This window comes from Propithecus coquereli, unplaced genomic scaffold, assembly GCF_000956105.1.
Source record: "Propithecus coquereli isolate 6110/MARCELLA unplaced genomic scaffold, Pcoq_1.0 Scaffold11, whole genome shotgun sequence".
NCBI lineage: Eukaryota > Metazoa > Chordata > Mammalia > Primates > Indriidae > Propithecus > Propithecus coquereli.
The window spans coordinates 6767991-6793987 of record NW_012134969.1 but is presented as its reverse complement, the minus strand read 5'-3'; the positions used below and the strand labels follow the sequence as shown (position 1 = coordinate 6793987).

At 37.8% G+C, this 25997-nt stretch overlaps 2 protein-coding genes across 2 annotated transcripts in view; both read left to right on the top strand.

Annotated features, from left to right (window-relative positions):
• The window catches only part of NUFIP1 (nuclear fragile X mental retardation protein interacting protein 1), a 43240-nt gene that overhangs the window by 10236 nt on the left and 7007 nt on the right, over positions 1-25997 (top strand). The window contains exons 6-7 of the mRNA XM_012648687.1: positions 13034-13126; positions 17043-17236. Coding sequence (XP_012504141.1) covers positions 13034-13126; positions 17043-17236 — 287 coding nt within the window. The remainder of the gene's footprint in view (positions 1-13033; positions 13127-17042; positions 17237-25997) is intronic.
• LOC105813881 (60S ribosomal protein L36a-like) lies at positions 25494-25873 on the top strand. Its single transcript, XM_012648699.1, has one exon. The coding sequence runs from the start codon at positions 25515-25517 to the stop codon at positions 25833-25835; it is 321 nt and encodes a 106-aa protein (XP_012504153.1). The 5' UTR covers positions 25494-25514; the 3' UTR covers positions 25836-25873.

Here is a 25997-nt window from a genome sequence, read left to right as displayed (position 1 = left end):
TAAAAGTGTGTATAAATATCAGATCTTAATACTGTGTGCAGAGCAAAGAGTTGGATGAAGGCGAAGGGACAGTTGGAGGAATTTAATTTTAAACAAGTAGGATCAAGCCAGTCAACATGGATTTGGTGGATATTATAGAATTTCAAGAACATCTTTGGCTAACAAATGAAGGAATCTAGGCCACCTGGAGTAGTGTATACTAAAATGCCTTTTTCCCTTTATCTATTTGGCAAAATCTTAATCTTGTAGGCTAAAGGTTTCCTGATTTGTCACTCTCTTCTTACTCTTCATTTCCTCTATATCAGTGCTACCAGAGTGCCTGTCTATAATATCGTAAGGAGCTCGTACCAGAATATAATCAGTACGTTACTTCCTTCATCGAGAAAGTTTTGCTAAGGAAAAAAATGTCAACTGAACTAACGTGCTTAGTGGCATAGTTGATTCATACTCTAGTGTAAGTGTGTGGATTGGCTGCAGATCCCTGAACCAAACTACCCTAAAGCATTATTTACTATGTCTTTGTGAATACATAGCTTAATAATACAACCATGGTAATATTTGTCGTATTACATTATCTTTTGCCCTAGCCTTAGATATCTTTGATTCTGCTGTGCTTTGAACAGTACCTGGAATGTGAAGAATAAATATTTGTTAACTAAATTACTGTTAAGTGATGTCGTGTAGGAAGACTCAGTGTTGGCAGTGATAATGGAGCCTTAGCCAATTGCAAGGTCAAACTTAGAAGTTGAAGAAGTTTGGACCATGTTATAGTTTGAATGTGTTCCTCAAAAATTCACATGTTAGAAACTTGGTCCCTAAATGCAGCAGTGTTGAGAAGTGGAACCTTTAGGAGGTGATTGGGTCTTGAGGGCTCTGCCCTCATGGATGAGTTAATCTGTTCGTAGATGAATGGATTAATAGGTTATTCATGGCATGGGTTAGTTATCACAAGAGTGGGTCTTTCGTAAAAGCCAGTTTTCCTGTCTCCCGTGAGCCCCCTTGTCATGTGATGCCCTGAGCCACCTCAGGACTCTGCAGAGAGTCCCCTCTAGGAAGAAGGCCCTCACTAGATGTGGTCCCTCAGCTTTGGATTTCCTACCCTCCAGAACTGTAGGAAATAAATTTCTTTTCCTTATAAATTACCCAGTCTCAAGTATTCAGTTACAGCAACATAAAATAGACTAAGACAGACCATGAAGTATTATAGTTTGACTTAGTGAAGAATTTATCTGTTGGTTATATCTTTTTCTTTTTTTGCACAGAGGAATAATCAAACAAGAAGTGTTAATTTTACTTCCTGTCTGATACATAGGTTTTAGAGAACTGACGATGGTGTTATCGAAGATTGTATCCTGCTAGATGGGATGGAAATGGCCTAACTGCTAAGACACTAGGGTTTTTTCCCCAATTACTTAGTCCTGACTTTCATCAATTGGAGGTCAGTGCAGCTCAGTGGTGCCAGCCCCTTTTATAAATGTTTAATTCTCTTGAGGGGAATGATAGTGGTTACTACTCAGCACTGATTAATAAAGCTGCTAAGATGTTATCTAAGTAGACTGTTGTTGAATCTCTGAAGTTTTGAGTTCACTTAAGGCTACAAGGTCTCAAATGACTCCTGATCTGCCAACTTTGGTCCTTTTATTTCTAGTAGTTGTATAAATTAAGTGGTTGTATAAACTGGGAAACATGGAACCACTATTAATGGCAAACAACTTCAACAGCTCTATTTTTTCTGTCTGTAGCTATTTCACTCTCCCACAATGCTCTACTCTTTCCTCCTCAGCATGTATGAGGAAAAGACCTAGTCTAGTATGGTAGATTAGGGTGTTCCATGCCATAAAGAGGTTGCGCTGAATTAGAACTAACTAGGGAAAGATAGGGGGAGGCAGGGATTAGTAGTCAGGCAGAGGTTGGCATGTTCAAGTAAGTGAATATAGGTAAGAGTATAGGTAAGAGAGGTGAGCTTTAAAAAGATGGCAGTTGTGGGGATGGAAAGAACTATATTTGGGAAAGAACTCCCAAATAGAACATTTGGGTGATGAAAATGGGCAATATTTGCTGATTAAATGATTATGAGGTTGAGTAGGGGAGAAATTTTGAGGAGAACCCAAGTTGCTAGTGTGAGTACCTCTGTGAAAGGTGGTGCCTTTTACTAAGATGGGGAAGAGGACAAGGTTTGGTGGTATTGATTTTGGACATTGTTGAGTGTGAGGAGATCCTGAGATATCTATTATATTGGAAGATGTTGAGTAGGCATTGGGACTCGGACTGGGGATAGTTGTTTTTGAATCATGAAACTGTAAATGTGGAAGAGATGCCCCACAGAGAGAGAGTGGAGGGAAAAGACAAGGTAGCCTAACATTGAACCTTGCTTGAGTCTTCCAACATTTAAAGGTCTAATAGAGAGTAAAAGCCAGCAAGACTGCTGAGTGGGAGCCAGAGAAGAAGAAAACTAGGACTATGGTATGTCATGGAAGCCAATGGAGGGGAGAATTTCAAGAAGGAAGATATAGTTAGCAGTGCAGATTGCAATGGAAAGGTCACGTAAAACAATAACAAAAAGTGACTGCTTTTGTGACATATGTAGGGCCTCCTTGATGGTGATTCCAGATGATTACTCTTCGGCCTTTCTCTGAGCTTCCTGCCATATGTCTATATAGCTCTCTTCAATTCTAACACCTCCCTAGTGATTCTTAAGAGGGGTCGTCTTTGCTACCTCCTTTTGGCACGTTAGATGCTGCAATGGAAATGTCTATACTTTGAATTCATTCAGCACCTTTTACCGAAACTTTCCATGGTCTTTCACCGCCATGCAGTTTCAGCCACTTACTTTCATGACCACACCCTGGATTTTGCAGTTGGACACACTCCTCTTTGAGCATCACTTCCCATCCATCCTGCTTACCGTCCCCTCTACCTGGGCTTTGAGTAATAGAGGCTTCCCATCCCTTAACTCCTTTACGTCTCTTTCTGTCACTCGCCTTCTGCCTTCGCTTCTCTACCCAGCGTGGCTCACTGCAGCCACTCTTGTCACTGTCTCAGTTCCTTTATTCCGTCATCCTTCATTGTCCCCGCCTGGCAGAATCCCAGCTCTGGCTCAGTTGCTAAGTCCTGCTTAAGAAAAACCACACTTTTTTTTTTTTTTTAATTGAGATGTACTCTGCAGGTGAATATTCAGCAGTGCCATCCGACTTAAGGAAGTGACTTGACTACTGAGAAATTTAGGATTTTTTTTGTATTCTTTGTTCAAAATTAGATATCCAATATACATATATTTCTTACTTATATAGGTGACTGTAGTATAAAATTTAATAGTTTATTAAACTGATTTTATTTTAATCAGCTAAAATGCCAATGAAAACAAAACTTCTTAGAACTGGCAGTCAGGATTCTACAATGTGGGTTTAACTTACCTTTTCTGGTTGTTTCCACGTTATTTACTTAGAGGAGCTTTTTCTCTCACTGAGACTTGTTATTTCTATCTCACACTGGGTTTGTGACCTTTTTGCCCTCTTAGTTTTGCTCATGCTGCTGCTTCTAGAAAATTTTACCTTCTCTTATCTTTGAAATTCTTCTCACTGCTCTTAGCCCAGCTGAAATCCTGCCCGCTTTGGGGATATTTTTCCTCATCACCCTAGAAGAATTTTTTGCTATTCTTTGAATGCTATATCCCCTCTCTGCCTCTTTAAGATAGATGTCCTTTATTATGGCTCTGTTGGTGAACTTCTTTGCATATATATATTTTATTCTTGAATTAAGTGTAAGCCTTAGAAATGTAAGAACCATCTTTTACATGGCTGTTTATATTCCATGTTGCCATAGATACAGGTATAGGGGATGCTTATAAATGTTCATGTATTATAAATGGGGCTTGAAAATATTTTTATTATGGATGTAATTCTATTTCGGTACACACAAGTAAATGATTGAAGAAATCTTGCTGAGACTTGTATTTTTAAGTCATGTTTTGAACTCTACCTTTGTTTTTAGAGAAATTGGGTAGAAATGTGTTGCTCTGATTAATAATTATCACTGGAAATCAGTAGTGTAAATAATAGTATTTAAACTGCCGTGGTTTTGAACATCATCTTCTCACCATGTAGGACAGACCATCAACAAGACAAACCAAATCGATCTGTATTTGAATACATTACTTTCTAAATTAGCTTTTCTCTATACCAGTGTGAACTCTGCCCCCTTGTGGTTTTGTGCAAGTGATTAAAGGAAAAACTTCCCACTGGCTAGAGAAACTTGAAGAATCTTAGTATTTGAAGATGAAAACTAGCATAGGTAGTGTGTATTTACATAGAGTCTTTGGTAGAAGACTAGTTTAATTTTCTTATATTAGCTCAACAGCCTTTGAATATATGTTAATGGACATAATGATATCTTTGAATAACTTCTTGGCAATGGTTTAGTTTGAAAATTAGAGGTAAACATTCTGTATTTGAAAAGGCAGATTTTGCTATATGTGGCTGACAAAAACAGACAAGAATAAACTCTTGCCATTAAGATTCTCACTGTAATGTGAGATGTAAGATAAATGTACATGAGGTGGCCATAAGACCATAGGCGACTGATAATTTTAGCCATGTAGGTAGGAATAATGTTTGGTCAAGAGGTACTTGGAGTCTTTGGGGAGGGTAGGACCATCAATTTGTTTTATGACTTCCTATAAAAGGTGAAGTGCTACCCTCCCCATTTATTTTAAGGTATATTATACATACAGTAAAATTTGCCCTTTTTAATGGATAGTTCTGACAAATATATACAGTCCTATAAATACCACTACAATCAAGATATAGAACAGTGTTTAATCACTCCCAAAAATTCTCTGTGCCCTTCGTGGGCAACCTCCCTCCTACTCCCTGGCAACCGCTGATCTGTTTTCTGTTCCTGTACTCATACTTTTGCAGAACATCACATAAATGAAGTCATACAGTATGTGGCTCTTGTACTTATCATAGTGCATTTGAGATTCATCCATGTCGTTGAATGTAGCAGTTTGTTTTTTATTGCTGAGTTTTATTTCTCCATTTCCCAGTTGAGGATTGTTTCCAGTATTCTGCCTTTATCAAGTCTTCATAAACATTCATGTATAGGTTTTTATTTTGAATAAATGTTTTTATTTGGTTTGAACAAATACCTGGGAGTGGGACTGGTTGGTCATTTGGTAAGCATATGTTTAACTTTATAAGAAATTGCCAAACCTTTTAGGATGAGAGTTTTTAAATCAAGATATGCCTGTTTGAGCATGGAAAGTATCCAGATTAAAGGGGATGGCTAGGTGCAGTGGTGCTTGCATCAGTTAGGATCATGCTCCAGGAAGCGCAACAGCTCTCTTACTACTATGGCTTAGCACGAACAGGTCTGTTTTTTTCAAGTTAAAATAATCCAGGGCTGCAGTTGCTGCTTGACAGTATTATCGGGTACAGACTGTCTCTTGTTGCTCCCTAGTAGGTGGTTTTCATCTTGCCAGAAGGTTCCTGCATATGCAGATACTAAGCCCACATTCTAGGCAGGAAGAAGAGAAAAAGGCAAAAGGCACATGTAGCCTAGTTTTCCCCTTTTCACTGGGAAAACAGATCTGTTTTTAGCTCCAACTAGGACATTATCATATAGATCTCATTGGCTTAAAAGTGGGTTGCTTGACCACCTTAGTGGCAGTGGGGTTGATGGAACCACCCCCAAACAAAATTGTTAAGGAAGAGGGGAGAGAATAGGCAGTTAGCAGTGTTTGCCTCAGTGCTTGGTGGCACAGTTTGAAGCTCGTCAAATTGCAAAACTATAAGTGGAAATTGGAAACAGCTCTGTCCTTCTGAAGAAAGGATTGACTTGAGCAAGTGTTTAATATGCTTATCGGTGATTCTTTTCGTGTAGGACAGGTGGGGGCAGAGGGGACAGTCTAGGTCTAGCTTCTAGAGTGTAGACTAAAGGGAGGCTATGGTAGTGGTCAGAAGTGCCTTGGAAGAGGAATGGGCAAAATATTGAGTGAATAAGTAAGCTTACAGATTTGTGAAATTTAGAAGTGTTTAAAGAGAATGAGGAAATTGGGTGAGGATGACAAGTTTGGATGAAGTTTATTTGTACCCGTGATGTTGCCTTATTAATTAGCGCTCTGAAATTATCTTTTGGCACTTGGCTGAGTTCTTCTGAGGTTCTTCCATATCTTGTTTCTCAAGTTCTTGCTTTTTAACATATTCCAATGTGTTCATACATTTTTCTTCTCTACATATATTTTACTAACAGAAGATATGGGAAATATTGCGGTTTTGGTATATTTGATAGATTCCTCAAAAATACACTAATACTTTCACCACTAGTAGCTTTTAAAAAATGTAGTATGAAAGCATATTTACTTTCTAAGTCTCTATCATTCTCAATTTTTAAAAAATATTACTTGAACTCCTAAAAAAAGTGAATTCCATGTTGGTATGGCAGAGTAGACCTTATTTCTTGAATTTTATCTTTCTTGTGAGAACTACATTCTTTCTGAGGAAGCCACTGTATTCTTTCACATGTAGGAAAAATAAAATCTTTGTGTAATTGCTGTGTTAGAAAATCCTTATGAAAGATTTCACAAAGTAAGAATATTAAAGCTAAAAGAAAACTCTAAAATCTTGCTTGGCAGATAGCTCCTTTATCTTTAAAGAAAGTACATCTTTGTCTTTATTCAGCTTTATTTTATTCACGAAAAACCTGCCCCCACCCCCCAAAAAAGAAAACGCACACACACAAAAAAATAATTCTTTCTTAATTCCTGACCCATGAGGTTCAAATGCTGTATGATTTGGTATTAGGGAAACTGAATGGTAGAGGTTTGTTTCCAAAACTTTGCTTTTAGAAACAGTGGAGCATTTTCCACAGCAGATTGAGAGTCCACTAGGTGGAGTAGTTTTGTAATATTTATTGCAATACTTAACTGTGGCTCTGAGGAAATCCTTTTCATTTGTGTCTCCATTCAGCATTCCAACAGAAGGGATCTGCTCCTAAAGAATGCTACATCTTTTTGATGTTCCGAAAGAAATAAAAATGCAGTAGTAAAGCTTGTGTTGAAGCAATGAGTGGTTGTGTTTTATAGAGAATAGGCATGGGGCAAAAGTCAGTAAATGGGTAGTGATTCGCAAATAAGGAGAAACTTGGAAAGAATAACGTGGCTGGAAGGAAATGTGCTAAGAAAATGGTTGGCACAGTTTTGCCCACTTATTGGCTCTATAGTGCTTAAAGATTGTCACCGGAGGCATAAGGTATAGGCAAGGGTAAAAGCAAAGAGGAGGTAAGAAATGAAAGAGGGAAAAGAGAAAGAAAAAGAGAACATGGTTTCAGGACCATTTGCTCCTGGGGTATTGGGGAAAGGGAGAAGTACAAGGAGAAAAGTGATCAGCAGATAAAAGAACGGAGAAACTAACTGTAAAAATATGCTTGTCACAGTCTTTATAACTTCATAATATTCATTCTCTATTGTGAGATATTAGACTAAGTTTTATCTGTATATAACTGTGCAGGGTAAGACATAATTTATGCTTTTCTGCAATGTCTTTAGATTTGTTATTTTAAGTGCATTTTAGGAATCTGAACTGTCCCCTTCATCAAAGCTCTTTGCTTTTCCTTATTCTTATATCTCAGTTTTACGTGGGGCTTCCTACTGGTGTTTGTGTGTGTAACTAGATCTTCTGTTTCTGGTTTCCCTTTTTTTGGGATAGTTTGCTTTCTATCACCCTTATTTTCCTTAGTTTTTAAGTCTCTGGATTCTGCGTAAATAAGAATGGAATAAATTTTAGAGGAGGATTTTATTTCAGTACTGAAAAATAAAATCTTATAACTTTGGAAGGGATATTGAAAATTCCTTACCTTTAGGAACATGATACTGTAATTTGCCAGAAAAAGAAAGAGGTTTTAAAAAGCTTCCACCAAAGGAGTTTCCGTACATCTTTGATGTCTCATTTAGGGAATTCTTTCTTACATCACACCGAAAATCCCTTTGCTATAACAAATGTGTAAATTCTTTACCATTGAAAAAGCACTTACCTAGCATTTGCTTACTTGTATTAATATATAGCGAACCTTAGTACCAAATCTTATTGTTTAATATATGGCCAACATGTTAAAGCAGCAGTCCCTAACCTTTTTGGCACCAGGGACCAGTTTTGTGGAAGACAGTTTTTCCCTGGACCAGGGGAGGGGTTGGGGGAGTGGTTTTGGGATGATTCAAGTGCATTACATTTATTGTGCACTTCATTTCTATTATTATTACGTCATAATATATAACGAAATAATTATACAACTCACCGTAATGCAGAATCAGTGGGAGCCCTGAGCTTGTTTGCCTGCAACTAGACAGCCCCATCCAGGGAGTAATGAGAGACAATGACACCTGAAATGTGTTGCTTATATCCACTCTACTCTGTAATCTCGTTTTGGTTGTTGTCACTGCAGAAAACCCTGCTTCACAAAGATAGGATGTTGGAAATGCAAGCGGGCTTTTCAGTGCTTTTGTGGCAATCTCAGGATATTCCACCTTGACTTCAATCCAGAAAATATGGAGATTTGAACTTGTCTCAAACATACTTTTAAGGCCATTGTCATTTGCGATCTCAAACAGTTGATCCTCTTCTAGCATGGACAGAGTGCTAGCTTATTCACCTGGCTTATTCACAAATGAGTCATGGATCCATTCCTTCCCAGTTTGGGGGTCTTTTGTGGGAAGACCCATTACTTTGGGAAGTAACGCTCAAAGTCTTTTGAAAGCTAAGATAGGTGATCATGCACCAGCTGGGAGAAAGAAGGCCCTGGCTCAGTCTCTTTCAAAATCTCTACTAATGTTTGAAACGTGTCAAAAATCCCAGTGTTCACTTGTCGCCCCCGTAATTCCTGTTTGGCTTCAAATGCAGCCACTTTATCTGTTGATTTGAACACAGTTGTCATTTTCCCCTGAAGTGACAGATTGAGTTTTTTGAAAAGGTTGAATATGTCACACAAGTAAGCAAGTTTTGTGACCCATTCTGTGTCACTGCTAACGTGCTGCCAGTGGTGACTGTTTTCCTAAAAGACATCTCTGGAGTATCTCTCATAACTGAAAAAGTCTGGCCAGTGCTCTACCTTTAGAAAGCCATCTCATTTCTGTGTATAAGAGAAGACGTGTGTGCTCTGTGTCCATGTCCTCACAGAGCTATGTGAATGAACAGATGTGAGTTAAGGGAATGTACTTTACTGTGGTTGATAATTTTAATCACATCCTGAACAATGTTGTTTAGTTCAGGTGACATTTTTCAGCTAGCCGCATTTTGCTATGGATGACACAGTGTGTAGACTCACATTCAGAAGTGACCTCCTTGACCGTAGTAGTGAAACCAGCAAGCTGTCCAGTCATGGCAGCTGCTCCGTCCGTGTATATACTGACACAAAATGACCAATTCAGTTTTCCTGATATGTAATCATTCAGAGTCTTGAATAGTTCTGCAGCTGTGGTGTTGGTTGGCAACAAAAGTACACATAACATATCCTCATGCACACCCTCCTGAAAAATATATCGCACAAAAACAAGCATTGCTGCCTAGGTGTCAACAACAGTAGAATCATCAACCTGGATTGCATGCCATGGTGACTCATTAATCCTGTCTGATAATTGTGCCTCAATATCCTCTGCTATCTCATCAATTCGCCTAGTTATGTTGCTAGCTGAAAGAGGCACACGTGCTGCCTTTTGAACTGCAGCCACTCCTAAAAGTTCGTGGCAAGTGTCTTTAGCAGCAGGTAGGATCAACTCTTCACCAATAGTAAAGGGCTTCTTAGCTTTAGCAATGCGGTTAGCCACTAAGAATGATGCTCTCAGTGCAGACACATTTGATGAAGTGGTGGCCTTCGATAATTGCTTCTGTTCTTGTGTTCACATTTTTTTCTTTTGAAAAACTCCAAAGGCTTGTCTTTTTTTTTTTTTTTTTTTTTTTGAGATAGAGTCTCACTGTGTTGCCTGGGCTAGAGTGCCGTGGCGTCATCTTAGCTCACAGCAACCTCAAACTCCTGGGCTCAAGCGATCCTTCTGCCTCAGCCTCCTGAGTAGCTGGGACTACAGGCATGTGCCACCATGCCCGGCTAGTTTTTTCTATATATTTTTAGTTGTCCGATTAATTTCTTTCTAGTTTTAGTAGAGACAGGGTCTCGCTCTTGCTCAGGCTGGTCTCGAACTCCTGAGCTCAAACAATCCGCCCGCCTCGTCCTCCCAGAGAGCTAGGATTACAGGCGTGAGCCACCGCGCCCGGCCAGGCTTGTCTTTTAATGCAGTTTGAAGGTTTCATGGCTTTGTTGGATAGCCAGTTGCCGCATATTATACAAAGTGAGCTTGGAGAATGTGAATCACCTGTTGTAGTGAACCCATAATTTAAGTAGGACTCTTGGTAATTTCTTTCAAATGCAGCCTTCATTTTGTTGGTAGTCTCAGAGTCTTCTGCTGTCTCATCATTGGGTCTTTCCCCTTTTTCAAAGAAGTTCTTCAGTGACATTTGTTTTTTACTCATTTTTGCTGGAGTTAGCTTGTGGGTATACTAAAACTGTGACTGAGACAAGTGTGCCGTGCAGGAGAGAGGCACGGACAGAAGTGGTAAATAAAATAATGGGTGGGCCGTGCATGGACTAAAATAAGTGTCAGATTCTGATTTAAAGCCTGCCACCGAATGCAGCTTTACAAGTGAAGTAAGATGCTCACTTGCCACTATAAAGCTTGCCACCAGATGCAGCTTAATTGTCATTTCCCACTCACTGATAGGGTTTTGATATGAGTCTGCAAGCAATTGACTTATTATGGTCTCTGTGCAGTCAAACCTCTTTGCTAATGATAATCTGTATTTGCAGCTGCTCCCCAGTACTAGCATCACCACCTCAGCCCCACCTCAGATCGTCAGGCATTAGATTCTCATAAGGAGTGTGCAATCTAGATCCCTTGCATGCGTAGTTTATAGTAGATTTCATGCTCCTATGAGAATCTAATGCCACCACTGATCTGACAGGAGGTGGACTTCAGGCCGTGATGTGAGTGATGGGGAGTGGCTGTCAATACAAATGAAGCCTCTCTGGCTTGCCACTGCTCACCTCTTGCTGTGTGGCTTGGTTCCTAACAGGCCACGGACCAGTACTGGCCCCAGGGTTGGGGACTATAGTGTTAAAGGTCTGTAATACTCAGAACAAAAATGTTGCAGAAACACAAGTAGTAAGAAGTGAATTTAGGAGTTGTGGAGGGTGTTGAGTAGCTGATGTACATATCCAGCCACTGCAGGGCCTGTGGAAGTCATCACTGTTTTATCATTACCGCTTCTGCATATTCTGACTTAAGCTTGCAAATAACTAGCTATCATCCTCCCTGTAAGACTATTTTATTGTCACTTCTTATCTTCTTTTAAAGGGTGCAATAGTTCTTCTCATCTTTCTTTGGAGGTTTCATTTTTCATCCTATTAATCATCTTTGAGTCTCTTCTGAATCCCTTCCAGGTTTCAATTTTACTCAATGTTCCTTTTCAGTTTAGAAGTACAAAACTAGATACAATACCCGGGGAGTATCTGACCACTTATGAGTATCCTGGGAGGAAGATTTTACTCATACTGGTGCAAGTGCCAGAGTCCACTTCATATAACCTTAGATTATGTTTGCTTTCTAAAAATGTAGTCATATGTTGCTGACTGGCTGTCAGATTTTTATCTCCTACGACCTTGATCTTTTCCTCTTGTGTTTATTTATAGCTTGTACATTCATCATCTTTTATTTATGGAGTTTATTTTTCTTGGCTGGATATATTGCTTTGCACTGTCCTCATTGAAATTCATTTTATTTTTCTCCTGATTACTTCACCACTTACTCAATGTCATTTCCATTCCTGTCTTTCAATATGGCAAACCCATAGACTTCATATTGTCTGTGCTAGTCAAGTTAGTAATGCAAATGTTAAAAAAAAGAAGGTGGAGAAGTGTCCTAGAAACAATGGTAGAGCACAATTTGTTGATGTTTCTCAAAATTTACTCTGATTGGTGGCCAGGCTGAGTGGTAAAGAGGGGTCTGTGTTCCCCTCCCTCTGTGTTTATTATCCTCCTACGGTCTACCCCTCGCCCTCAGAGTTTGGTATCTGCCTCTCCACACAGCTGTGCCAAGAACCAAAGCAGATCGTCTTGCACACTGTTGTCAGATTTAATCTTAATCAATGCCTTGTACATACACTCCCTGTCACCTGCTGAATTAAATATAAATTTTCTAGTCTGGTATTCAAGGCACATTTTGGCCTGAGTCTCCCTTTCCAGTTTGATTGCCTGTAACTATATTACGTTTCTTAGAAAATTAACCACTTGCCATTGCCTGGCTATCTCCTACACTGTCTGAGGCCTTGATTTGTTTGCAGTATTTGCTCTGTTTTGAACACTCTGAAGCTTTTCCATCTGATTTCTGTTAACATCATTTAAGACCATTTCTTTCATATTCTGTTCTTTCTGGATTTCTCCAGTTAGGTATCATCTTTTTCCTTCCCACCCCGCTGAAGTTTTACACTCTTTCAGGTTCTTATTATATTTTGTCTTCTGTTAAATCTATTTGTGTGTTTTTCTTATCCTTCCTTGTAGACTGTATGTTTTTTAAGAACTATCTCTTCCTCATCTTAGTAACTTTGAGTATACCTAGCATGTATCTATATAAAATTTAATAGACTTAAGTTTCTTCTTACAGTATTTATGGGTATATGCCAAATAGATGAGTTAGATCAGTTTGAGCACATTATGTGATATATTTGATTTAAATTCTAGTGTAAGCTCCTTATCTAGTTGCAAACTGCTAGTTAAGTTTGTGGACAAGCAGCTGATCTACACTTTGAGTAGCATTGTTGTAGTCTACCTTTTTTTTTTCTCCTTTAAAAAGTTCTAAAGTTAAAGGTTAAAGGCTTACAATTATTTAGTGTGTCAGTTAGTTAAGCAAAAATTGCTAAATTTGGCAGTTACTTGATTGTTTATTTGAAGTTGTACTCCAAAAGCCCTTTTATAATTAACTTTTATTATTTTCTAGAAACTATCCAACTCTGGCCAATATTGAAAGGAAGAAAAAGTTAAAACTTGAAAAGGAAAAGAGAGGAGCAGTATTGACAACAACACAGTATGGGTAAGTTCCTTAAAATTGCTTGCATTCTCAGTGCTCATTTTAACTGGGTATACTTACAAATAATAAAAAGGAGTGTAAACCAAGATCTTAACATCTCTATGCTCTCAACTCTGAAATCTTTGCTTTTGTAACTTTTTTACTTAAAATTTTTTTTTATTATATCTAAAATAAGTACTGCCCTATATTCATATGGTTTTCAAAAAGATACATAGTGAACAAGACATTTCAATCTTTGTCTCCCAGCTAAATAGTCTCCTTTCCAGAGGCAACCCATTTTACCCTTCCAGAGATACTCTGTGTCTATACTACACATAGATGATAGATAGAATCTCCTCCCACTCCCCCTTTTTTGCAGTAGCACCTTGCTTTTTTAGCCAAACAATATGCCTGGAGATTGTTCCATATTAATATATAACAAACCTCATTCTCTAGGGATGTGTAGGAGCCTTAAGGTTGTCCCATAGTGGTAGTGTTGTTTTTAAACCAATTTCCTATTAATGGACGTTTAAGTTTTTACCAACCTTTTACTAATAAAAAGTTTCTGTTATTGTCCTTGTTAATACAATATTTTACACATGAGCAGGTATTTCTGAAAATAGATTCCTAAAAATGGACATGGTGAGTCAAAAAGGTATGTGGGCTGGGTGTGGTGGCTCACACCTGTAATCATAGCACTCTGGGAGGACAGGGCGGGAGGATTACTTGAGCTCAGGAGTTCAAGACCAGCCTGAGCAAGAGCAAGACCCTTTCTCTACTAAATATAAAAAAATAAGCTGGGCATTGTGGCGCACACTTTTGGTCCCAGCTACTTGGGAGGCCGTGGCAGGAGGATCACTTGAGCCCAGGGGTCTGAGGCTGCAGTGAGCTGTGATGATGCCACTGCACTCTAGCCGGGTCAACAGAGCGAGACTCTGTCTCGAAAAAAAAAAAAATGTTAATAGACAAATGTCTATAATAGAAGCTGGCCTACTTTACTGTCCCACCAGCAATGTATGAGATACCCTTTTCTCTTAACCCTACTCTCTCACTTTCATAGGATTTTTTTCAGAATTTTTTCCATTTCATTTACTTTTTATTGAACTACACTGTAATATAAGTAAAATGTGTAAATCTTAAGTGCACAACTTGAATTTTTACATATGTACACACACATACCCCACTACATACCTGTGTAACCTCCACACAGATTAATGTACAGAACATCTTCACCTCATGGAGCTCTATTAATCCCTCCCCTGTTTAGTGGATACAAGTATTTGTTTTCATCGGTCATATAAATATGCTAGGTCATAGGGTATCCACGTGTTTAGCTTTAATACATAATGGCCAAACAGTTTTCCAAAGTGGTCACACCAATTTAACACTCTACCGATTGCATCTCATTGCTTCTCGTCGGTGCTTGGTAAACTTTTACCTTTTACTCATGTCATACCATTTCCCTCCTGACTAATGGTGTTAACCCCTTTTCATGTGCTTATTGGCTGTTTGAATATTCTTGTGAAGTACCAGTTCAAGTCTTTGACCAATTTTTAATTGGGGTTGCTTTTCTTGATTTGTAGGAGTTAAGTAAATATTTATTAATACTTAGATGTAAATCCTTCTTTGAAGTATATGTATTACAGATATATCTCACAATCTGTGGCTTGCCTTTTTACTGTCTTTATGGGTGCCCTTGTTTTTCTTACAATCAGTGTTAATTGTCCAGACATCTGGGGTCAGCTGGAAGTCAGGCATATCTGCTGATCTTGACAAGGCTCAGTCACAGCTGGGGTTTTGTTTCCTGGTGGTCAGGATGCTTATGTAGTGACTATTTGTGATGCTCTTCATTCTTTTGTGTAGATTCATCTTTCCATCTAATGTCATTTTCCTTCTGTCCCAAGGACGTCCTTTAATATTTCTTGTAGTAAGAGTCTACTAGAAATGACTTTTTTCAGCTTTGTGTATCTGAAAAAAAATCTATTTTGCCTTCTTTTTTGAAAGATACTTTTGCTGGATATATGCAATTCTTAGTTCATAGTTTTTTAAATTTATAGTACTTTACAGATGTTGCTCCATTGTCTTCTCATTTGCATTGTTTCCAAAGAGAAATCTGCTATTATTATTATATTATTACTGTAAAGGAAAAATAAAAATCTCAGGATTCCCCCAAAATTCATTACACCAAAAGGGAAAACTGAGCCTGAGAACTGAGTTACCCAAGCACTGCCATCCTCTCCCCAGTGAGGTATAGGGGTCCTCTTTTAAGAAATGAAGGGGCTTAGAAATGACTAACAGGGTTTGTTTGTTTATTTGTTTTTGGTGGACTGAGTATGGGACGGAGAAAGGAAGCTTGGCTGGAAGGTGATCTTGTTATACAAATAAGCCTCATGATAACAGCCCTCAAGAAAATGATTTTATTCAGACCTTTAATCAATAAAGTGAGGTGACAACTCATGATATGGGAGAAAATATTTGCAAACTACCAACTCAGTAGGAAAAAATAAAATAATCTGATTTAAAAATGGGCAAAGGATCTGAATGGACATTTCTCAAAAAAAGACATACAAATAGCCAATAAGTATATGAAAAAATGCTCAACATCATTAGTCATCAGAGAAATGCAAATCAAAAGTACATGAGTTATCTCACCCCAATTAAAATGGCTTTTATCAAAAAGGCAGTAACAAATGATGGCAAGGATGTGGAGAAAGGGGAACCCTCGTACACTGTTGGTGGGAATGTAAATTAGTATAACCACTATGGAGAACAATACGGAGGTTCCTCAGAAAACTGAAAATAGAATTACCACATAACCCAGCAATCCCACTGCCGGGTATATAGCCAAAGGAGGGGAAATTAGTATATCGAAGATATACCTGCCCTCCCATGTTTATTGTGGCACCATTCATAATAGCCAAGATTTGGAATCAACCTAAGTGTCTATTGGTAGATGAATGGATAAAGAAATTGTGCTGCATATACACAATGGACTATTATATAGCCGCGAAAAGAATGAAATCCCGCCATTTGCAACAACATGGATAGAACTGGAGAACATTATGTTAAGTGAAATAAGCCAAGCACAGAAAGACAAATCCTGCATGTTCTCACTTCTATGTGGGAGCTACGTATTAAAAACAATTGATTTCATGGAGACAGAGAGTAGAATGATTACCAGAGGCTGGGGAGGGTAGTGGGGAGAGGGTGATAAAATGGGGATGATTAATGGGGTGCAAAAATATACTTAGAGTGAACAATACTTGATAACACAACAAAGTAACTGTAATAAACAATAGGTTAGTGTATATTTTAAAACATTAATAACTAAGAAAATGGAATTGGAATGTTCCTAACACAAAAAAATGATAAGTACCTGAGGTGATGGATACCCCAATCACCTTGATTTGATTACTTCACATTGTATGCCTGTGTCAAAACATCACATGTACCCTATAAAGATATACAACTATTATATACTCATAAATAAATGGGCATTATGAAGGTCAAACAAGGCAGCATATTTGAAAATGTTTCAGACACATTTAGCCTCCTTAAAAATGAATAGACAAGAGTTAACATACTTGATAAACTCTAAGAAACACTTTTATGTACAACAGGAAAGAAAGAATGCTGCCAACTGAGTTGACCTGATTGCATAGCAGTGTAATTTCAGAGGAGTAAAAATACGGGTGGAAACGTGCAGCTTAGAATCAATAAGGTGCAGTATATTGTGGGGTGTTGTCCTTTTAAAGTCCTGTTTTGGACTTCTCTGCCTTTGAAAGCCACTGAATTTCTGTTATTTTGGTCTGTTTAATGTGCTAGGCTACAAGTGATCGATTTGACATCTAGGTTTCTTTTTGCATCCGGTAGTCTTTTTCAAATTTTTCTTGAAAGCTCAGTGCCTTTTATATTAATAATTGCATTTTTCTTATTCCAGCAAGATGAAGGGGATGTCCAGACATTCACAGATGGCAAAGATCCGAAGTCCTGGCAGACATCACAGATGGAAAAATTATGGTGCTAAACAGAGAGCAGTCATTGGAGCAGGGAATCGCTTGTGTGATTCCAAGGCCAAAGGTCTACCTAAGGCAAATGCAGATCCTCTTGGTGTTTTGATAAACAGTGATTCTGGTAAGCGGAACAGGAAATAACGTGTTCATAAGTGTATGGATGATGATGCTGAAGTTGATTATTCACAACCTTGTTTGCGGGAACATTAATGGCAAATATATAAAAAATGTAGAATGATGCTTTTGTTCGTTTTTGTTTTTAATCGGAGTGTCTTGTCTAAAACCTCATTTCAGAACATTTTTTTCTGGGTCTTGGGGGTGGGTGCATGGGGCAGGCAGGCTATGGGAGAAGGACTATATTTGCTGGATAATTTCCGTAGTATGATGTAATCTTGGAAATTTTCTTAAGATTTCTTTGACTGTAGTAATATTGTAGATTGAAATTTTCCCAATTATGTGGATTCTTTCCCACCTGTAAAGCAGTAATTCTAATTGAAGTCAGTATTATTTATGCTACTGAACATGAATGTGATCTTGGACAAATAATATTAATTCATTGTATTTGAGTAATAATACCTTTTTTCCCTAGAGCATAGAATATATTTATATATATTTATAGTTTATCCTTGAATTCTCCCTAGGATTTATAGGACAAGTTGACATTTCCTTATAAGTTGAAAAACCAAAGCACCAAAATACTGCTGTAGCGTACAGATACCATTCAGCCTCTGAGACTCCATTTCCCCTTCTGAAAAATGAAAATATATGTAAATATTTGCACCACCTTTTTCTCCAGTAACATTGTGAGGCTTTATCTAATTGCATAATCTTACTACTGCAAAAGAGTATCCAAAGATTATTAGTGAGTGGGCTAATGTTATATTGTAGGTTTGATTGTAGGCTCTGTTTAGCTTAGATGACAGTGGCTTCTGTGATAATCAGATGCAAGTTTTTCTTTTTTTTTTTTTTTATTTCAGGGTATTATGAGGGTACAAACATTATGGTTACACTTTGTCTTTGCCTCACCCAAGCGAGGGTTAAAGGCATGCCCTTCCCCCCTACAATGCTCCCCATGTCTTTTAGTTGCGGGTTTACCCCCCACCAAATCCCCCTAATCCCTGGAGAGTATTACTGCCATGTGTTATGAATGGCAAGAAACGGGAGAATAACTAATTCATTGACTGAATTAGACTGGAAAAGGACCTTGGCATAAGGAAATGTCAGGCTAAGTATAAGAAGATAATATTTAATAGGAATAATAATAAATTATCTTAATACCAACTAACATTTATAAGTAAGGTACTTACTGTGCTCAGTATGCTATATATATATTAATTGTTCTGCTCATAACAACCTTTTACATATGTGCTGTTGCTACTCCTGTTTTAGAAATGAGAAATATTAGAGACTAGTTTATCTTAGTGGCAGAACCAGATCTTGAATTTAGGAGTCTGATTCCACTAGTTCACCACATGTCCCCTAAATATGAAATCTGCATTTGTCTAAAATAATATTGTATGAGTCTAGATAGTTGAGATGTGGGAGAGAGTTTAGAAAAGGCATTTTCTTATCCTTGCAGAGAGTGAGGAAAAGGCAGATGATATTTTGAGCTAGTTTTGAGTTTACTTTTGGGCACTGATTTTTTTTTTCCCTCAAAAAATTTTAGAGAGAGCCCGCATACTTCTTCTGACTTACAATGAGTGACCTTGATGATAAAATACCATCTTTCCTCAAATATAAACTTTCATGTCCTTAAAATACCTTAAAACACAAATGTGAAGACTACCATTATAATCAGTATGTTACTGATTTGAAAATTATGTAATTCATTATTTTGTGCAATTTTCTAAATGAACATTTGCAGGACTCTGATATTGAATAGTCTTTGTTAACTTAGCTTTGATAGATGGTTAATTCTGTTTTCTCTTTTTAAAGAAATATTTCAGTACCAATCTGGTAAAACATCAACTAAAAGATGATTATCATCTTGCTTCTATTTAAGCCTGTATCTAAGTCCTCAACAGACTTCCTAGACATGAGAAACAGGGATAAATCCCTCTCATCCTCATTGGTAGAAAGAATTCACTTGGACTCCCAAGAGCAGTTGAATGAGAGAGCTCACATAATTTTATTTTGGTTTAAATGTTGAATCTCTTACCTATACTGAGGGTTAAGAATGGGAACAGACTTGTTTTGAGGGTCAGAGATGAGAACATAATTCTTGAACATAAAAATTATCCACCTAGGTTATAAATTTATAATTTAAAAAAATTTTAATTTAATTTATAATATTATTCTCCAAGGAAATGACAATACCAATGAGCAAATTATGGTAGCTAATTTCATGGGGAAGATGCCGCTTAAATTCATGTTATCCTTTACCTGGGATTTCTTCTGGACTTGGGCATTTTCCAAATCAATGTTTTAGCCCATAGATTCTTCAACTTTTCACTCCAGGTATAGCTGTAGAAAATCATGTATTAATACCATTTTTTCATATGCCCTAAATATTCTCAACAACTTCCCTCTCCAATATATATCTTCTACTTGTTTGGAGGCAGCTTCTCTTACCTTGGGCCAGAGGCAGCCAACCGTAAGATCTAGTTATTCAAGTTGTCAGTAGTGAGTTAGCATTGTGATAATGTGACCCAGTGCGCTCATGTGGCAGTTGACACTTTTCAGCACTAAGCTCACTTTAAAATTCTCCCAGTGCCTTCCATTTTTTGCCCTTTTTGGCTCAGAACTTAATTGAGACATCAGCACTCACATTTTAGACAAGACAGTAATTCTGGAGGATCTTTACAAACCTCAGATCATCCTTAGAAAATCATTGCCTGAGTTCACAGTCTTTTTTTTTTTTATTTGAGATAGGGTCTTGCTATGTTGCCCTGGCTGGAGTGCAGTGGTGTGATCATAGCACCAGCTCCTGGGCTCAACAGATCTACTGCCTCAGCCTCCCAAATAGCTGAGACTATAGGCACACAACACCGTGCCCAGCTAGTTTTTCTGTTTTTGTAGAGATGGGGTCTTGCTGTGTTGCCCAGGCTGGTCTCCAACTCCTGGGCTCAAGCGATCCTCCCACCTCAGTTTCTCAAAGTACTGGGATTACAGGCTGAGCCACCACACCTGCCCCTCACCTGTCCCTCACCTTCTCATTATCGTAGTTGGCGGTATGTGTACTCTGTTCTGTGTAGCTGCTTTGATTTGAGAATTGACATTTCGAAGGGAAAGCCTTTTATTTGGAGTCTCCCAATTTATCAGTTTTGAGTATGGCTTGTTCTCACTAGATTTCCTTACTGGTGCAATATTTTTTATTTTCTTGTATATTCTGCTGACTAGCCTACTAGTCTAATTCGTGGAAGTTTTTGTTTGTTTTAATCTTTTTTTTTGTTTTGGTATCTCATTAGTTAGGACCCAGTTTATTTTATTGTTATTGTTGTTTAAATATATATGCGACAAGTTTATGGCTTTCCTAGCCTGTAGTCTTAAACAGTAAGTCTTTTGTCTGAGCTAGAAAGAAAGCAGCTGGTCAGTAATGTGACATTGAACATCTGCGACTGAAGTACCTCAGCATCCACAAGACAAAGACAATCCAATTCGTTAATCATTTGTTATAACATAAATATAGCTATTGTCATAGAACACTGGGATATCATTCTAACTCTGCACTGACATAAGCTAGGTTGTTGAGAAGGTAGATGTTAAAGTAAGAAAATAAGCTGGCGTAGGACATCTGCTATCCTGAATGCCCATCCCTGTCTTCTCTGAGAGTTGGAGACTGTAAAGCAAAGTTCCCATTTTGGGGAGTGGCTTTTTCAATCTGTGGCGTTTTTTCAGGAGGCTTAATTATACATCTTCTTGGGCTAGAACATATACTTGTGTTTTGCTTCATAAAGACAATAGAAATAGTCGGTGGGAGGGGGGGGGCAAGTGAAGAAATAAGTTGTAGAAAGAAGCCAGATGTGAAGCTTCTACAGCTAGGGTTTAGAGTGGACAAGACATTCAAAGGGCAATGTTACTTTGCTATTTTCATTTCAGTAGGGATTTATAAGGTCCTACGTTTTGCTTACCCAGCACTACAATTCACCATAATGCTGAGGATTTCAAAGAAGCCTCTTCCTGCCTTTGAGAAACTCATAGTGTGATGATAATTTTTAGATCATTGCATTAGATTAAGTTTTTGGTAGGTGGGAACATGAAGTGTATAAATGAGAGAAAGAGGTGAGATTTACCTTTAGAAAAGTATCACTAATGTTTTAACAGAGAAATTATTTGAGCTGATATTTTCTAATAATTCAAAAGTTCAGTTTTATCAGCTTGGTTGCTCCTATCTTTATACTGGTATTTTTAGTTTAGAAAGATGTTTTAGCTACTTTTATAAAATGAAGTTTCCTGAATATTATTTTGTCAGCCAGTACAATGCCTTTGGCGTAGTCTTTCCAGATAGTTGCTAAAAATGTCTGTGTTAGAACTGCTGGGTAGATCCCAGGGACTTTGGGAGCAGTCTTTTTTTTGAGCTGCAAAGTCATTGTAAAAGATGTTTTGATAGTGCCAAAAGGTCAATAGTACTCCTTTTCAAAGTGTTATTACACGTGCTGGGTCCCTTAAACATATAGCTGAGGGGAGAAGTAGGGGATGAGGTGTTGATTTGTTTGAAGTCCTAACTTTTACCCTTTGGGAAAACAGTCACATATAGTGAGCTTGTGTGTTGTGATACCCTAGTAACAAGTACACCTAGCACTCAAATTGTGATTTCCAAATACCATTCTCCAATCACAGGAACTAGGGCCTCTTGGAGCAATGGCTGATTCTAGGGTTGGGATGGGGAAAATACAAGGTGAGCCTAGAATATCTCGTAGTGCCAGAAAGTAAGAAAATGCTCAAAAACCATAAAGATGTGGACATGTCAGAAGGATACTAGAAAGAGTTCCCATTGGCCAAAGTTGGAACAATTTGAGCCTCAAAATAATAATAAATTATAACCCTCCAAATAAAATAAATACCCATGAGTACCCATGAGTCCATACTGATATAAGTGCTTGAATAAATAAATATGAGGTAGAAATATTTCTTACAGAAGAATTCCAATTAATATATATGGAAGAAATGAGAGAAATAGCAAGTAACCATCAGAATACCATAGTAATAATTTTTTTAGGCAGGATTCACTGATGGATGGTGAAATTAGTGGTGAAACTTTAAGATGAAACAGTATTTGCATAACCTCAAAATATCTCCCCCTCAATTATTTATTAATTACTGTGATGGTTTTAGCATATATACAAAATTCTTTGATACTCCTTACTTCAGTTGGTGCTTAATTCTTCTCCCCTTGAGTGTGGGCTAGACTTACTAACTCATTTCAGGAACTAGAATAATGAAAGAGAAAATAGTAACTTTATAGTGGAGAAATAAGGCAGACCACCACATGATCAAGGTTAACGTCACCAGTAATAAGTCACTGATATCATGGACCTGTGATGTGGAGAAGGGCCCATCTCCTTTGTGAGATTCTTCCCCCAAATCCGTAGTGTCAGTCTAATCATCAGAAATATCAGACAAACTCAGCCTGAGGGACATTCTACAAATACTTGACCAATAGTCTCCAGAGGTGTCAAGTTAATGAAAGACAAGTAAAGTCAGAGAAACCGTCATATTTACTAAAGCGTCGTGACAACCTAAATGCAAGGTAGTGTGGCAGATTGGATCTTGAAACAGAAAACAGGACGTAGGTGGAAAAACTGGTGAAATTTCCATACAGTCTGTAGTTCAGGTAATAGTATTGTACCGATGTTAACTTGTTAGCTATGATAAATGTACTTTGCTTGTGTAAGATAGTAACATTAGGGAGCTGGGTAAAGGGTGTAGGAAACTCTGCTATATTTGTAACACTTGTGTAAATTCAAAATTGTTTCAAAATATAAAGTTTTTTTGAAGGGAGGAGGGAAAAGGGACTGTGTGTAGGCCAGTTAAAACCTTGTCCTCTGCTTCTTGAATTGACTTGTGAAGAGCACTATCCTTCAAGGTTTATTTCCCTTTGTTTTTATTTTTTTCTATTATTTCTGATTACAAAAGTAGTGCAGAAAATGTGGGAAAAGACTTTAGTGCACACACACACAAAAACCTATTTTGTTAACTTAATAGAGATGACCACTGCTCACATTTTGTTGTATATCCTTCAATGTTTTTCCTATGCATGTGTGTATGATTTTTTAGATAAAAAATCTAAAAGTCATGTTATTTAAAAAAAAAAAAAAAGAGTGAACTTTGGATCCATGCAGAACTAGGTTTCTATCCTGGCTCCACCTCCTGCTAGTTCCATGATTCTATGCCAGTTAACTGTTGTGAATTTAACTCATTCATGTAACAGTTTGTCCTCCAAATGTTTGTTGAGCACACATGTACTGTTCTGGGCTCTGAGGATACAGCATTGAACAAAGCAAAACCCCTTCTGTCCTGTAGCTTATGTTCTGATTGGGGAAGTCGCAGTAAACGAATACATAACATGTTGGATTGCTGTAAGCATCGTGAGGCTGAGTAAAAGGCTAGAGAATGGTGGTTGGAGAAGAGGGTATGCTGTTTTGTCTGGAGTGATCAGTAAAGGCATCTCTGATGAGATGGCATTAAGACATCTGAATGAACCGAGGGGCTGATACCAATGGGGATAGCAGTCAGGGCGAGTAGATTGCCACAGCCCCCAGCTTCAGCAGCCACCACCCAGTGAGTCAGCAGCCATCAACATCAAGGCAACACTCACCACCAGCCAAAAGATTGCTAGTCATTGAAGGCTCAGATGATCATTAGGATTTTTTAAGAATAAAGTATTTTTAAATTCAGATATGTATTTCTTTTTAGACATAATGCTGTTGCATACTTAATAGGCTGCAGTATAGTATAAACATAACTTTTACATATACTGGGAAAGCAGAACATTTATGTGACTCACTTTATTGCAGTGGTCTGGAACTGAACCTGCGATATCTCTAACATATGCTTGTATGTCAGATAGCTGGTTGGAGAGTTGCTATAAAAGGGAACAAAGAAATAGAGCTATAGCTGGAAGACATTATTAACATTATCATTGATCATAAAAGCACTTTGATAGGATGGCTTCATTTTAAGAAGAAGACTTTATATATCTGCAGGAGGCATTCTTGCTCACTAGTTAAGAATTGGGATTTAGAGTCTGATGGCCAGGATTTAAATTTGACCCAACTGTCTTATAGTTATGTTACCTGAAGGAAAAGTTACTCAAATTCTCTGAATTTTGATTTCATTACCTATAATTAATGTGAAAGTCATATGGTATCTCATAAAGATTAAATTGGACCATGGTTTTAAAGAGCATAACATCCAACTGTTATTGTGCTTTTTGGTATCTCTCTTTGGGTCTTGGAAAGATGTTACAGTTTGGTCTTTCATCATTCAACCAATAGATGAAAAGTCTTCATATGAACATTGTGGTAGTTTTCTGCTTAATCTGTTAGTAATTTACATATATAAACTGCATATTTCCCTTTCCCTTTATTAATCCAGGAGAAAAGGTAACAATTTAGCTTAAAATTGACAAGGAGCAGTTTTGAGGGGTTGTGGTGCTGGGTAGAGTGAGTGGGCTTAGGATTTAGGGAAAGAGGATTCAACTTCATCCAGCAGAAGGTGGCAGTTGAACATTCACATACAAGGACACTGCCGTTTCCCATTGGCGTGTTTTGATTTCTCCTAGACTGACTTAGTGAACATTAAGTGCTCAGTCATAAAACGTTTCATATTGGTTGTGGGTTGAGTTGGTTCATTAAATAGACAAGTTACTTATTGTCTTTAGTGAGGCTTTATTTTTATTGGCTGTCTAGAATAGAGTTAATACATTTTTAGAGCTGCCAAAAAGAAATGTAATAGGTGATGTCCTGAGGCTACAACTAGCTTTGTTGGGCCCTGATCAAACACTTTACCTTTGGTAGTCTCCTTAGTACTTGCTAAATTCTCGTGGTTGGCTTATTTATTTAAGTTCTTACAAGTTCTAAATAATAAAAACTTTGGAAGGATTCATTTCAGCATAACTCTTTGACCAAGCCTTTATTCAAAGTCAGTAATCCTAATCTACTGAAGTTAAATAAATTTTTGGCCTTCCTACTACCTGTTAATTAATAGCAAAGGACTGTGTCATTAAATTAATTTAGAGAACACCCAAATTCCATAACCTGTGAAGCATGGTAAGTAATTAGGCTGTGTATAACTTCCATTTGCCCCTCTCTCTCCTCTGGGGCAAATAGCTTCTCTGCCCATGAAGATTTAAACCAAGGGGAAAGTTTTCAGGTCTCTGGGAATTAGTTTTTTGGGAAGATTAAGGAAATGATCAGAAATTACTTTCTGCTTTCGTTGCCGATAGCGTGCATGCAAACATGGTGAACGTTCCTAAAACCCGCCAGACTTTCTGTAAGAAATGTGGCAGGCACCAACCCCACAAAGTGACACAATACAAGAAGGGCAAGGATTCTCTGTATGCCCAGGGAAAGCAGCGTTATGATAGGAAGCCGAGTGGTTATGGTGGGCAGACTAAGCCGATTTTCCGGAAAAAGGCTAAGACTACAAAGAAGATTGTGCTGAGGCTTGAGTGTGTTGAGCCCAACTGCAGATCTAAGAGAATGCTGGCTATTAAGAGATGCAAGCATTTTGAACTGGGAGGAGATAAGAAGAGAAAGGGCCAAGTGATCCAGTTCTAAGCATCTTTTATTATGAAGACAGTAAAATCTTGAGGTTATGTTAATTACTTCAATAAAAAAAAAGAAATTACTTTCTTTTCACTAAGAGATGAGAGAGTAAGGAGTGATCAGCTTTCATTTATATGGTGGTAGTTATTTGGGGGCACATTGTTTTGAATGTGA

Bases quoted from the DNA above. Each gene is read 5' to 3' on its own strand.
- LOC105813881 (XM_012648699.1), top strand. From the start codon at position 25,515: ATGGTGAACGTTCCTAAAACCCGCCAGACTTTCTGTAAGAAATGTGGC.